General features: G+C 40.1%; 1 protein-coding gene across 1 annotated transcript; it reads right to left on the bottom strand.

Moving 5' to 3' along the window:
- Positions 1 to 749: 749 nt before the first annotated feature.
- Positions 750 to 14,348, bottom strand: ncstn (nicastrin). The gene is made up of 17 exons (XM_041948807.1): positions 14,233 to 14,348; positions 12,392 to 12,493; positions 11,693 to 11,816; positions 11,153 to 11,274; positions 10,337 to 10,482; positions 9,176 to 9,320; positions 8,843 to 8,955; positions 7,066 to 7,218; positions 6,842 to 6,946; positions 6,333 to 6,410; positions 5,689 to 5,858; positions 5,485 to 5,587; positions 4,970 to 5,068; positions 4,617 to 4,704; positions 3,676 to 3,839; positions 2,738 to 2,950; positions 750 to 2,134 (listed from the first exon to the last, which is right to left on the bottom strand). The coding sequence occupies exons 1-17, from the start codon at positions 14,288 to 14,290 to the stop codon at positions 2,012 to 2,014; spliced, it is 2,106 nt and encodes a 701-aa protein (XP_041804741.1). The 5' UTR covers positions 14,291 to 14,348; the 3' UTR covers positions 750 to 2,011.
- Between the last annotated feature and the right edge of the window lie 312 nt (positions 14,349 to 14,660).

Here is a 14,660-nt window from a genome sequence, read left to right as displayed (position 1 = left end):
TTTAAAAAGCTGGTTACATCTCAGTAGATATTAGCCCATTTAGTTTAGTCATGACTTTCAGTTTCAGCAAGATACATGGAGGAATTTTTGTTTACACGATCAGGTTTTAGTAAGAACCAATCAGGACCCCCTGAGGGAAATTTATCATTTATGGCTTTATTAATAAAATGTACTTTATTCAGGTAGATTTCTCACTGTGACAACCAGAGAGACCTCAGCTTATCTAAAACTTGTCATTGTGGTTATCATTTTTTCTGACTTTTATCTAATCTTTAGTTTTTTTTGTGAAACACTGGATAATTTTACCTCTTTAGGCTTCTGAAAATTTCTCATTAACTGCTCACAACCCGTTCACATATTATATTTAAGGGTTCAAAATGTTGAGCACCTCTAGTTTAGATGAGAACATTCATGTATCCAAAGCAGGTCACTGGGCTTTCTTTGTGATTTAGGTGCAACAACAAGGTGACAATAACGTATGAATTGTGACTGTGGCACTCGAGAAACACAAAAATCAATATATTTTGTCCTCAGTTTATCATCTTCACCTCACACTGACACGTTTCGGCAAACACGCCTTCAGTAAAAGGCCACTAAAGTGATGCTGGAGAGTTGACTTTTGATGCAAAGTGTATTCATTACTATTGTTCCTTGTGGTAACAGAAGTAGCTCCCCAACACACCCTGTGGATGATTTTTCTCTTTAACAGGAGGATAATATCACACTAATGTGTCAGCGTGATCGACAGGCCCAGTCCACACACCCTTTATTCATAACAGGAAGCTCCTGGAGACAAAACATCAATTCCATTTCAGAGGTCTGTCAACAATGAGAGAAAAACTGGAAAAGAAGCAATGTTTATTTCTTCATCAAGGCATCACAATTGGTCATCGATTCCAGCCATTAATTGAACATCCATCACTAAACAATTAAAACCATCTTGCGCGTTGTCACAATGTTCAGAAGTCATCATTACAAGGAACCTTTAGAAAAAGGTACGAACCGAAAAAAAAAGAGTGCACAGCCGGCACACACAGAGTACCAGCGCATTTTCAGCGTCAAAACAAAGATTTTCTGACTGGATTTGACGGGTTTTTTTGGCAGCTGATCGATATGAAGTAAAGTGTTTGTCAGCCACGCCAGACTCCTCGGGAAATTCTTCTTCTCCACACAAATATCACAATATGTGAAACTGCAGTGGGTCTACAGTACAACTACATACTCGTGTAGTTATATGTGTACTGGGACTGAACAATATAAATATTTAGGGTTGTTGTCAATATCCCAGGACCTAAAACTTATCAAAATACTTTACCACACATTTCCAGATTTTGCAAAACCTTAAATTTAAATTTTACTACTTGTTCATTGACTCAAAAAGTGGTTTCTTATCATTAGAACTGATTGATAAGTTAACTATATTGACAGAGAAGACAGCTACAGTATTGCACATACCATTGCAATCCTCAAAGTTCAGACACACACACACACACACAAACACACCGTTGTTGTGTTCATACACACTGATTCACGGTCAGCTGCTCACACACTCAGTCACATTTATATATTCACAATCTCACACACACACACTCCAAATAATGCTCAATGTTTAGTGCCTATCCCATGACACAGTAAACAAAACATTCTTTGACAATAAAAAAAAAGGGAAAACAAAAACCTAAAACAAAACAAATATAAACATCTTTTCCACTGGCAGGGCCTGCTGGTGCCTGACCAGTGTTTTCTGACCCTGATGAGTCCAGATCCATCCAGGCCAATCCAGTCCGGTCCAGTCCTCATGTCACGTCTCACCTGAGTGAGTCCATAAACATGGAGTCGTCGTGTAAAATAAAAACCCCTCTGCAGCTGCTGTGTCTAACCTGTCTGTGTACCTACTTGTGTTGTGTTTTAGAGAAAAACGAGCTCGTCCGTGTCTGGTTGGGATAGAAGTAGTAGTTGTAGTAGTAATAGCAGTAGTAGTGGTTGTGGGCCTGCGTCGTCTCCGTGTGGATCAGTAGGTGGCGTTGGTCGGCTCCCTCCCCGAGCTGAACAGCATGTCGGCCTTGGAGCTGATGATGTACGTCAGCAGCAGGGATGTTAGCAGCACGCCCACACCTACGCCCAGCGTCAACATCTGGAGGAGCCACAGGAACAATCTTATTATTTCTCTTCGGTGCTGTTTTAAATCAGTGCTTTTAATTGATTTAGTTTGGACATTTTGGGTGCAACTTTGACATATTATCACTGTATAATGTCAAACTTGTTATCAAACAGTTTACACATCAAGCAGACACAGCGCAACATTAGCATTTAATCTGGAGTTGAGTTGTTGTCCACCTGACAGCTACTCTCCTTTTAGCTCCATTTTGGTCCCTACCGACACCTGAAGGAAACATGTGGCTCATTAGCTGTAAAATGTCCCTCCCAGTAGCATCTCTCATGTTGCACATGCTCATGTGATATGTTATTAGTATAAAGATATTAGATTAGTGCATCTTTACAGTCACTATGTGTTGAATTTAAGATATACGACTTTCAAAAATTACATATGGTAATATGACGTGATTCATTTTCTCTATAAAACTAATGTCTCACTTTAAAATCCAAACTCCCTACAGTGTGTGAATAACTGGGACTCCGTTACCTGAGGAAACGACAGGAAATTCCTAATGCACAGCTGTATTAAATCTGCACAATCCTGCATCACATCTGTGACTCTGAGGAGTGAAGGGTTTACCTCCAGGTCGTGACTGGCCACCAGGAATATGCGTCCTTTGATGCTCTTCCACCTGGACTCCGTCCACGTTGAGTAATCTTTGGAGGTGTACTCCCGCAGGTCGAAGGCCGGGGACAAGGCTTTGGAGAGACGGACTGTGGAGCGTATGCAGAAACCCTCCCGATCTGTGCTGTTGGGAGGCGCCGCGCCTTGAACCCACAGGTAGGAGTACATCTAAGGGAGGAGGCAAGGGCGGGTCACAGGGTGGCGGTGGAACGGAAATTAATGTCTTATTTCTTATTAAAACAAGCAGAACAAAGGCGTGTAGATGTTGTAGTTCCTGCTTAATAGCAACAGGGGGCACTATAAATAATAACAAGCCTTTATTCTGCACTTTAACCAGTATATTTATATTTATATACCAAAAATAATTCAATTTTGAAGTCCAGACTTTATATGTTGGTGTCACTTTGTCTTTGATCATTTATATCTGGTGTTGTCCACCCACACTCTTCTATACTGCGAGCTTTGAGTTCAGCTAATAACATTTCTCAAAGATATAAAGATGAACTGATCAGACAACCTAAAGCAAAATAATCTGCAGGTATTTTGGTAACCAACTAATCATTCAAATCACTTTTAAATAACAAAAATTTGTCAAAATGTGAAGGCGTGCTGCTTGTATTTTTTTTAAATAAAGGTAAATGTAAGATTTCTGGATTTTTTGTGTTTCTCCAAGAAAACAATGAATCAGTCTTGAAGATGTCGTCTTGAACCCTGAGAACTGATGGACTGACTTTTTATAGACTAGAAAATAACTGATTAACTGATCATGAAAATAATCCTTAAGTACAGCCATAAATTATTTTTATTATTTTTTCCTTGTGATATAATTTGTATCAGATTAAAGAAACCAAACAACAGTAATTGTATAAAAGGAAGACTGCTACAGGCCTTACGTGTTTGCTCTCTTTGTCTGTCTCATCCTCTCTCTGGTTCTGGCAGTTTTCCTGAGTGATGTTGATGGTGCCACCAGTCAGGTTAGCCAGCAAGTGCTGGACCAGAAGGGTCGGCTCACTGGACTGCTGGGTCACGCCGACATAGAAGTTTGTTGGCCTGTTAGCTGACAGACAGACAGACGACACAAGAAATTCACCTTTGCGTCTGGAAATAATGTAGCTATCAGAGACGGACACATTTTCACCCCCTGCTGGTCAAGGAGCCACCAGAGCAAATGTTACCACAGTTTCGATCTCAGTTCAATAATGAAAAAAGGGGAAGCCGACTGCCCACTGGCTCATTTAACAAAAGCAAGTAAGAGTAAATATACTAAAGTACAGTCTTCACATTTATCATTCCCCCAGCAGCTACAAAATAAAACATACCCAAGAAAAGGAGAGTCAGAAATTGACATAACATTAACATAATATATGCCGTGAGGACTTTGAAAGAATTTAATAAATGGCATTTAAGTGTATTTTTTGGTGAAATGAAGTTATCACCATGTTGCTATATATGATCCAGTGAAAAACATCCTGTCCTCACTTAGAGAGGAAAGAGACCTGATAGAGCTTCATCACATGGTGCAACAACGATCACCTGAAGATCAATATCAGCAGAACTGATGAGCTTGTGGTGGACAACAATGCTTAAAATATAGATGTTGCTGCAAAGAAGCTACAGAATGTAAAACGTGACTTCACATCTTCAACACAGCAGCACAGAAGATCTATACAATCAGCTCAGTTTCAAGATGGACGCCCAAGATTAGAGATTAGAATGTTGCCCTTTGACCTTTTGAATATAAAATGTCATCACTTCATCATTTTTAAAAGTTTGTGACGGACCGACAAGCGAAAAACAGACAAAAAAAAACAGACAAACTTGTATCCTAACTTACCCAGATGGCTCGTGAGGTCAGAGGGGATAAGCTGCTGGAACCAGGAGTTATTTGAGCGAATAAGGAAGCCGTACAGCAGGCGGGTCACCTGAGAGAGTAAAAAAAACAGATGGACAGAGAAAGTCACTTCTGCTGTTTGTCTTTGCATTAATGATAATACACATTACTGAAAGCACATTTCAAGTGACTGAAAGAGATAAAGTTTACAATCCATAAAGGAAAACAACAAAAATGATGAGAACAAAAGTGTTTAAAAAGGATCAGTGTAAGTATTACTGCACATTTCTGACAAAGTAAAGAAATCTTCTGCAGGTGTCTAAGCTGTATTTGAGAAGGAAATCCAACAGTCTTACTATCTGTGGGTCTGCGTTAATGCTGCTCAGCTGGGTTTCTGCTCCTCCGGCCTGCAAATACAGGGCCCGGGCCACCATGGTGGCCACCTCAGTCAGAGCCTGAAAGAGGCGCAAAGAGAAACAGACCATCTTCATTAGTTGCTTCTCAGCATCGTCAACATATTCACTGTAAGAATTTAAGATAGAAAATGCCCCATAAGAATTACAATGAGAAGGTGTTTGATGATGAGAGAACAACCTGCTGCTCACAACTCCCAAACATAGAGAACAGATACAGATAGATAGATAGAATGTAGAGCATCATGTCTCTTTTTTAACAGTTAAAGAGAAACATGATGTTTCTCAAAGGCTGCTACTACTTTTCAGGCTGAATTCAGAAGCAGAAAAAAGACGGAGGACCATCTTATCGGATATAAAAGCCTTCGTGTTGATCTCTGCAGTCCAACCGCAGTGAGTGCAGAGGAGTTGTGGGCTGGTTAATTTAAGAACACATGAATAGTGAGAGAAAGAAATACCTTCGCAGTGTCAGTGACAAACTCTAGTTGCTCCTCAGGCGTCAAGTTTGGTGGGTACGATACGTTCAGGTACTCTGCATTATCGTACATACTCTCATAGAACCTGGACACGGAACGGGAAAATGAATTAGCAAAACATGCCAAATCCTTCAATGGAATGTAAAAGTGTGCAATAATTGTGCTTTCTAAAGAAGCCCGAATCACCTGCTGGTGTAAGCAGACTGGTGATCCTCAATAACGATGCCGGGGATTGGCCGAGCTCGCAGGAAGCGCTGGAAGGACGAGGGCGGGAGTGGCTGAGAGAAACTGGGATCTTCCACTGAGACGTTTAAACCTCCTGCAGCCGAGTGCAAGTTTTCAATGAGCTTCCTCACCTGGAACAGAAATGCATGCATTACACATACTTTGAACAATAGTGCACACACTGTGAGCTCAAGTTTTAAAACTAATTCGATTTTTTTAGGATCTCAGAAGAAATACAATGTTCATTTTGTTCTAATGTATGCATTTATATTCACTATTTATATATGGTGGATACCTCCAGTTTTATTTCAATGCTTCTTACTGTATACAGTACATCCATTACAATGTTTACAGTACTCTAGTTCAGTTAATCTCTCTCATCTATACATCTGTTTGTACATCATCTTTGCTGCTGTGACACTCAATCAAGTTTATCTTACGAATCACAAACGTAAGCACTGCACCTCTTAAAAGATGTGTTTAGATACATTATGCCATCAACATTAATTGTCTCCCGTAGGGATCACTGGACACTGTACACGTCTTGTGGTGGTCGAGCAGTGTCGTATAAGAGAGGAAGCTCGTAAACATATGCAGATACAAACCTCATCATTGACACTGCTGTTCTTCCTCGACACAGGATCAGAGTGAAGCCACAGCTTGGAGTCAGCACGAAGTCCCACCTATAATGAACACATTTAAAATACTGGTACATTACACACACATATATATAACGTAAACCTTATAACATTAAAGTAAAAGGTAGAACAACAATTATATTGGCATCAATAGTGTTTAACATCAGTTTGACTTAACTTTGAGTGCTTCACCCCAATATAGAGATAGTTTAAACTGTAGTAATAATATAAAACATGAGATTCTTTATGGTTAGAAAAATGGCTGGTCAGATTAGTAATGTTGTTCACTTAATCTGTGTTCAGATAGATTTTAGACTACAGTGTTTTGGTATCTGTACTGACACTCGGGTGTACTTTTGATGCTAGTATAGTATGTATATAGGAATGTAGGATGTATTCCTCTAAAATCTGGTAGTTTGTGCAGGATGATACACACAGTGCACAGAGGGCTACTAGAAAAGTCGAAAAATACACACCTGTCCAATCTCCAATACTGAGTGAACATTGTCCAGGTCCACGGCAAACTGATTGTTCTGCATATCAAACACCATCCTCGAACTGCCAATGTAGTCAAAGGTTTCCTGCAGCCGAACAGTCAAAACAAATGTGCAGAAAACATGAACAAGGCATGCAGCGCTACATCAAATCTGGCATGTTCATCAAGCACAGCAGTGCATAGAGTGATGTGGAAACAACTGACCCCCTGAAAGAAGGTGTAGAGGATGGTGCGATTAGGTTGGGCCTCCTGGGTGGCATTTCGCAGAGCGTGAGCGGCCGCCAGCAGAGTGACGAACCCGGAGACTCCACTCTCTGCTCCTGGAGCGATGTCAAAGAAAAAAGACCTGCTGTCCAGCTGTGGAGAGGAGAGGAGAGGAGAGGAGAGGAGAGGAGAGGAGAGGAGATCCATCAAACAGAGATCGAATCTAGGTTAGTAGTCCACTTCAACCTGCTATAACTTATTTTTACTGCACCATCAATCAAAATGTGGCCTCAAACTACAAGCAAATTACGCCCATCCTGTCTTTTGGTTCATCTACAGTAGAATTCATAATGTTATTGTTATTACTACACTTACTCGGCCGACAATAACATGTTTGTAGAGCACAGTACGTAAAAAACAATGAACATGCAGGATGTGTCTCCATATGGGAAAACAATACAAGAGAGGAAGGTGAAGACGAGTATGGCATTTTACCAAAGTTAACATCAGAAGGTTTGGTTTAACTAGTTGGTAAATTAAATCCATTGATTTTAAACATAAAGGCCAATATCCTGGTAATGGAGACAACAGCTCAGCCTGTAAAACTGCACATGTATAATGTGTTCTGAGAGGATGCTATTAGTTGCATTGTGGGAAATGTAGGATGCAAGACTTTGGGCGGTTGACCATTAATGATCAAGACATCTCAGTCCCTACTGCTCTGATTTTGACCTCTCAAACTTTCTTTCCCAGTTCACAAACCTTGCGGATTATGGCTCTTTTGTAATTGTTGTTTTGTAAATTTTTTAACCAGATGTTGCTGCATTTGGTTTAACGCTAACCAAGGTAGCCAAGATATTAGCCGTCTGGGAATAATGTGTTGCTAATACAACATTCAAAGTAACGGTTACTGTATTTTCTTCATGCTTTTACATTTACTCTTGTGGACTATGCGTATGTTGGTCTATGTTGTTGGTCATTGTTGATTTATATATATATATATATATATATATATATATATATTACTATATAACTAACTAACATAACATTTTTAGCTGTTGGTCTATTTCTAGCTCCATATAAACACTGAAAGCAACTTAAAACCGGAGTCAAATGTCTTGCATGTGTACACACACTTGGCTGATAAAGCTGATTCTGATACCATGTTGTGCTTCCTGTGGGGGACTCAATGCTGATCTTTACCGGTGATGTACTTTGTTACTTCCTGCCACGAGGGACAGTGTTAACTTATCTTGCTGTACTAATTCATGTGTACAATACATTTAGTTGGAGTCTTGTTCAAGGAATTTTATTGTTTTCTGAGTTGTTATGGCTACCGCTCAATTTGTCGTCCCACACTGTTCTCACAGTTTCATAATCGCTTTGTCTGCAGATTAGCATTTAGCTCACTGTACAGCTATGACTTCACTTTCATTAATGTTTTGTTCCCATAGCTCTCGCCCTCGGTAACACGAGGTAGGAAAGTTATTTACATAAGAAGCAAAGCGCAGAAACACTGCCAGTAACTCAGACTGTATCTGTGACTGTAAGATCACATGACATATATTACAAAGCAGGACTTATCTTGGACTTGGCTTTTATACTGGAAAGCTTTGAAGTGAGTGAGATCATTGCAGAAGTTGGCTGAAAAACGGTTTTCATCAATTCACAGCGGCATTCTAATAACTAACATATGTTGTCCTGCAGTGAAATATTGGTGCAGGCCTATTTTATCACTTTTGCTGTGAAGAGAAGAAGACTCTTTCCTGTAACTCACCCTGGCTGCTGCTATGACCACACTCTCCCACATCTTGTGGCCCTTGGCTGTGTTGTTGAGAGGCCTGGTGGCGGCCCAAACATTATAGTCGCCCAGTGGGTCACAAACCATCTCTGAAGGGAGACACAGAACAAAAAGAATTATGTACTTAAGTTAAAATGGATCACAAAACTGTATAATCAGTGACTGTTTTCTTGTATTAAAACAGATGCTCCTGTTGCATGGCCTTTACAAAATGGCAGATAAATAAATAAAATAGGAAAAGAAATTGCAACTCATATCACACCTTGAATAAAAAAAAAAAAAAAAACTTTATTGACACTGTGTAAGTACCTGGGCTGATGCTGAAGTTGATGTCATTCCTCCTCATGCAGGTGGCCGTGTCGGTGACGGCAGACATGTGGGAGTACAGCTGCATGGCACACAGCGGGTATTGAGGAGTGCTGCCGTTCACGGCGCGGTTGTGGTCCAGGTAACACTATGAGCGGAGAAAACCATAAACACATGCAAAGTCTTTGTGTGTGGGTTTGTTTTTGCAGACTAAGAAACCAAAAAAAAACATGAAGGTATTTTAACAGATTTCAAATAGTTTTCAATCTTAAGAACAAGTTAGAACATATACATCGGCAGGTCTGGGCACAGTAATATTCTAACTACCATATCTGGGACTATCACTTTGACGCAGTAGCTGCTCTGGAGATCAAACGTGAAACCAGCACTTTACAGTTTCCCTCGTCCACCCTGCCTTCTTATCTGAGACAGGGAGCTAAGTTTTAAACTCAAACAAATTAACCGGAATGTGAATCCAGCCTCTGGACTAAGTCATGACACTGTTTCAGAAAACAAAAAAGTCACCAGTGCAGTCTTTCACAGAGCGATACGAAACTGCCAAATTTAAATCTGAAGTTTGCCATCGTCAGTGAGCTGAAAGTGAAAGCTGAGATGACACAGATCTGAAAGTAGCAGATCATGGCGACCTGTGCGACTCGGCAATGTTCGCTCTGTTCTGTGAAAACATGAAGCCTGCTGAGGGGAAGAGCCACACACACACACACACACACGCCTGCAATGCATCAAGGAGGACCATCTAAAACCTATGTAACATGATCTGTCTGTTTTTGTAAATACAAGGCTGGAAGAGCAGCTAATGATTTGTGGCCTCTGACAAATCGTCTCAACATAATGCGCCACAACACGTCGGTTTGAGGAAGAAGATGAGTTTAAGTGCTGCTGCAAAAGCTTTACTGGCATCGCTCCTCACGTCAACCACGACTGGGACAAGTTCAGATCAGGTTTTATTGCGACTGTACTGTTTTGTAACAGATTGCTTTTCACCAACACCAGAGGCAACTGGAAAACAATTAGACGGCCATTTTGTGCCGTGACATGAAAGCTAAACAATACAGTACCTTTAAGTATGAGATTAAATGAGAATAACAAATAAAATAACAAAAACATCAACCTACGGTGCAAGTTTGCAAACTGTCATATTACCTGCCGTATGACCTGAGTCTCATTGTCGTCTTTCAGAGAGAAGATGGGGAAGTCAAACTCTTCATAGGACAAACCGTTTCCCAGAGGGTTCCACACTGTCATATTACAGTGGGCCATGGCTGGATCGTAGCTCTCTGAATACACACCTGAGGGAAATGCACAGAGTGAATATCAGCAGCCATAACACTAAAGCAGGCACTAATGAAGCATTAAGCAGAGGTCATATTGATAAAGTGAAGCTAGAAACGCTGTCGTATCTAGCTCTACGCGAGTCACATGAATCGACACGACTGATATGTCTACACTCTATACTGCTATAAAGTGGTTCCACAAGCAGAAGTGGCATTTATTTTGTCTTGTACAGTGTTAAGTGACTCACAGTTGGAGTAGTTGAGGGGCATAAAATTCCCCCGGTTGAATCATCAGAACAAAAGATGAATAACTGCATGAGAACATATCTGGTTCTTTAATAAAAAGTCAAAGGTACAAGCTCATCTGTTTTTAGGGGAGAAGGTAACTATGAGTGTGTGAACTCTGGTCACACATGCAGTCTTGAATTTAGGGTTTCTCTGTGGTATGTCACAGAAAAAACTAAAGAAAGAAGAAATAGGTGATGAGACATTAAAGCTGTGCTGTAAGCCCAAACACAACAATATGGTGACATTACAGTGTTGAAGAAACTGCTCACAGAACATGAAAACTGAACCAAGCTTGTAATTCATGAGCATTCCCTCTGAGGATCACAAAACTACAATTAATCACTGTAGCTGATCTAATACTGAAGGGACAAGTCTTAGCAGGCAAAGCCAAACCCACCTGTGTTCTCGTTGGGACAGGTGGTGTGTGGAGAGAAGCCCTCAAGCGGGTTTGAGTTTGGCGCCACGACAGCAACTCCAGCCACCCGGTTGGAGCCGTTCTTCAACTTCATCATGATGGATCTTGACAGGCAGACAGTCGGCACGGGGCAGCGGAAATGATACGGGTACAAATACAAGTCAGACATGAGTTTGGATTGTGGTTCAAGTTTCTTTCCTAGACAGGTAGGCTTTGCCTGGTTTACTGTACTGTACAGTTCTGTCGCTGACGGCTCAAGACTGGTTAGGTTTTACTGCCATGACTTGATGTTACAACTTCTCTGAAATTGTAATTGATAATAGTAATAATACTAAGAAGAAGAAGAAGAAGAACTGTGTAGTAATTTACACAGTGAAATAGTGATATTTGCTGAGATGGCTATCATACCCTAAAAACCATGTGATTAGATAAAACAGAGAGTGAAAGTCACTTCCTCTCATTAAGATGTACTGTACTCTACTGTAGGGACTCCTTCTGCAGGGTGAGGCATGTTAAGTGTACCTTGTGAAGAGCAGGGACTCCAGGATTACCAGATAAGGAGGATTAGGACCGGAGCGCAGGACCCAGTCCAGGTTTTCCTCTGACTCGAGCACATGGAGCACCCCCACATTACCCGACAAAGATGCTGAAATCCGAAAGACGAAATTAAATATCAGCATCTGTGACATGAGGTCCAACAGCAGTACCAGATAAAAAAAAAAAAAAAAGCTCATCTAACAATGTGTGTCCAGCAGGGTTCTTCTATATTACTGGAAAGGTTCTACTATAATGTTCTGACACAGCAAAGACAAAAGTGCTGCAGCTACTGGGGCTTTTGTGGTATGACAGCTGCAGCGCTACATTCTAACAGCTTCTGATCATCAGATATTAATCACAGACAATGCCTGGTTTATCTGCAGCTTGTGCGCTTTCATCTTCTCTTGAGATTTTTTTCGAATCTTCAAAGCCACAGAACTTGTTGGTTTCAAAACCTGAACTGCCTGAAGCAACCACACAGAAAATTCTTTAACAACTGCTTTGTTTTTAGTAGACTGTGTGGTGAGCAAAGTGAAAGAAGGACACTAAGAGGCCAAAAGGATACACACTCTACATTTAAGACATGCAAACTGTAACAAGCATTTTTGCTTTTCATGAGTGTCCTAGATACTTATTGGACTCTTGTGACAGGTAGTAAGCATCAGTTTAGTCAGTTTTACTCACACTGGCAGCCTATCTGATGTGTTGCATTGAGCAGTCGCACACACGGGACAGTGTAATTGAGATGCACATAAATCTTCTTTTCCACCGAATTACAGCTGACACCTGCAACGAGAAAAGACAATTTAACAACTGTAATATGACATTAGGGCATAACTTTTATAGAGGTAACATTATAAAGAGACAAATTAGTGGGTTTTAATGGTTCACACAACCTAAAATGAAAGGTTCATCCTTCATCTCTCATTAGTAAAAACATGCAAGTAATTTTAGCCTTGAGACTAGCTGGCAGAATCAGATGTTGTTGTTAAAACCTACATGCAAACTAAAACTAATGAAACAAAATACACTTATGTACATACATACATACATATACATATATACATATATATATACACACACATATATATATATATATATATATATATATATATATATATATATATATATATATATATATATATATATATATATATATATATATTTCAAGCTACCGGTAACACAGAATTTCCTCAGCTGGGGATTAATAAAGTTTATCTTATCTTACACAAAAACAAGGTTAACAATGAGAAAAGAAGAGAGCAGCAGGGAAAGTGGATATAAAAACATCACATATGAAACATGTCTGGAGAAAATCACTCAGTTTAGCCAGGTAAATTAAACTAATACAGTGGAACACAGCACACCTGCAATAAACCTTACCTTACCTTGTGAGGGTCATAAAAAAGCAGTTTTATAGAGGGGCTGATTTAAATTAATGGTCTCTTTCGAGGATATAGTTTGTGGTGCTGGTGAACTGTGTTGTATGATACATATAAGTGTTTCTGTTATTTAGCTTGCCCTCACAAAATAAGTACAAACATCAGTCAGGAGATTTTAAATATTTTTATTGTTGTGTAATTTAACTTTAAATGCTGTCACTCTTGGTTTTTCAGCAAAACTGGGAACATGCTGGAAATAAGTTTGCTTCCGCATGTTCTTGCACATGATGACCTTCTCTCTTGCCTGAAGATAAAAATCACTGGAAGGTCCTCTAAAATGTGACAATTTAAATCATACAAATATATTTTATGCTTATACCACGAGTCAGTGCTCATTGCTAGCACTTTTTACGGACACGGTTTTAACTTTCATCTAACAGGCAGGCTTTTCAGTTAAAATGTATGTTTTCGGGCTGGATTCACCTGTTGGTCCCGCTGCATTTTCCATTACAGCGCTCAGAAAAACAGCAGTAAGAGTAATGCAACATTAATTAATTAATTAATGCAAACAAAGTGCTATTTTGGTGAATCACCTGTATGCCGAATTAAACAGGACACCCTCACGATTTCATGGTGACTTAAATTTTGCTTCGTCTACTTTGTGCGGTTGGTGACAACCAAATCAACAGTAGACGACAAAACCTTTTATGTAATTTGGCGTGATATTCTAGCATTTAATCGCTCGAGCTCCGCTGCGGCCGCCCAGCGGGGGAATCACGAGCAGTCACGCTGATGCTGAGTCGCTCGTATCAGGAGGGCAGACTCAATCTGTGACTGCTTTAGAGAAAAGTCTTCGAAAAGACTTAATAGAGAGGTGTAGGAATATCCCTTACACTCCCAGTTGATGTAAATGGGTCAAGGATTGCTGCAATGCTGAACCCCATTGTAAAACTTTTATGAAATGACCTGGCAACGGAGATTAGAGCCAAACAGGGCAGCTTTTGCTAACGCTGACTAGCCTAGCGTTCGGCTAGCTCCGAGCACAAAGAAGCCCATCAAGCTAAACGCCCGAAACAGAAACACACTCCACTCATTAACAAATACGTGAGCACACAAATTGAACACAGTTAGACTACAACTTACCGACGAGAAACCAACAAACTAGCAAATTAACAATCCATTTGCTCGACAGTAAATCCATCTTCCTGGTTTGGAAAGCAGAAGAACACAACAGCTAGTGTTGACATGGAAAACGTCCGGGTTCCGCTCTTTGGTTCCGGTCGCCTAAAAGGGAATTGGCAAAATGGCACCTCTAAATCTCTGCAGCGGGACAAGTCAGTTTTTTGGGGGGATTTTTAAAAAATGAACTTCAGGTAAGGTTAATAATACGTAAATGTAATAAAGTAATTTTCTTCTTCTTGTTTTCAGTTTAAGGACCAACGCAATGCCAACTAAGGATTGAGTCAACTCTATACTCACTTCACATCCGTGATGACTCAACCCTGTAGTGCACTTTGGATATCCCTAAACCACTATTATAAATTATATATATATATACATAATAAAGCCAT

This window comes from Chelmon rostratus, chromosome 12 (genome assembly GCF_017976325.1).
Source record: "Chelmon rostratus isolate fCheRos1 chromosome 12, fCheRos1.pri, whole genome shotgun sequence".
NCBI classification, from domain to species: Eukaryota; Metazoa; Chordata; class Actinopteri; order Chaetodontiformes; family Chaetodontidae; genus Chelmon; species Chelmon rostratus.
This window is presented reverse-complemented; position numbering and strand designations above follow the sequence as displayed.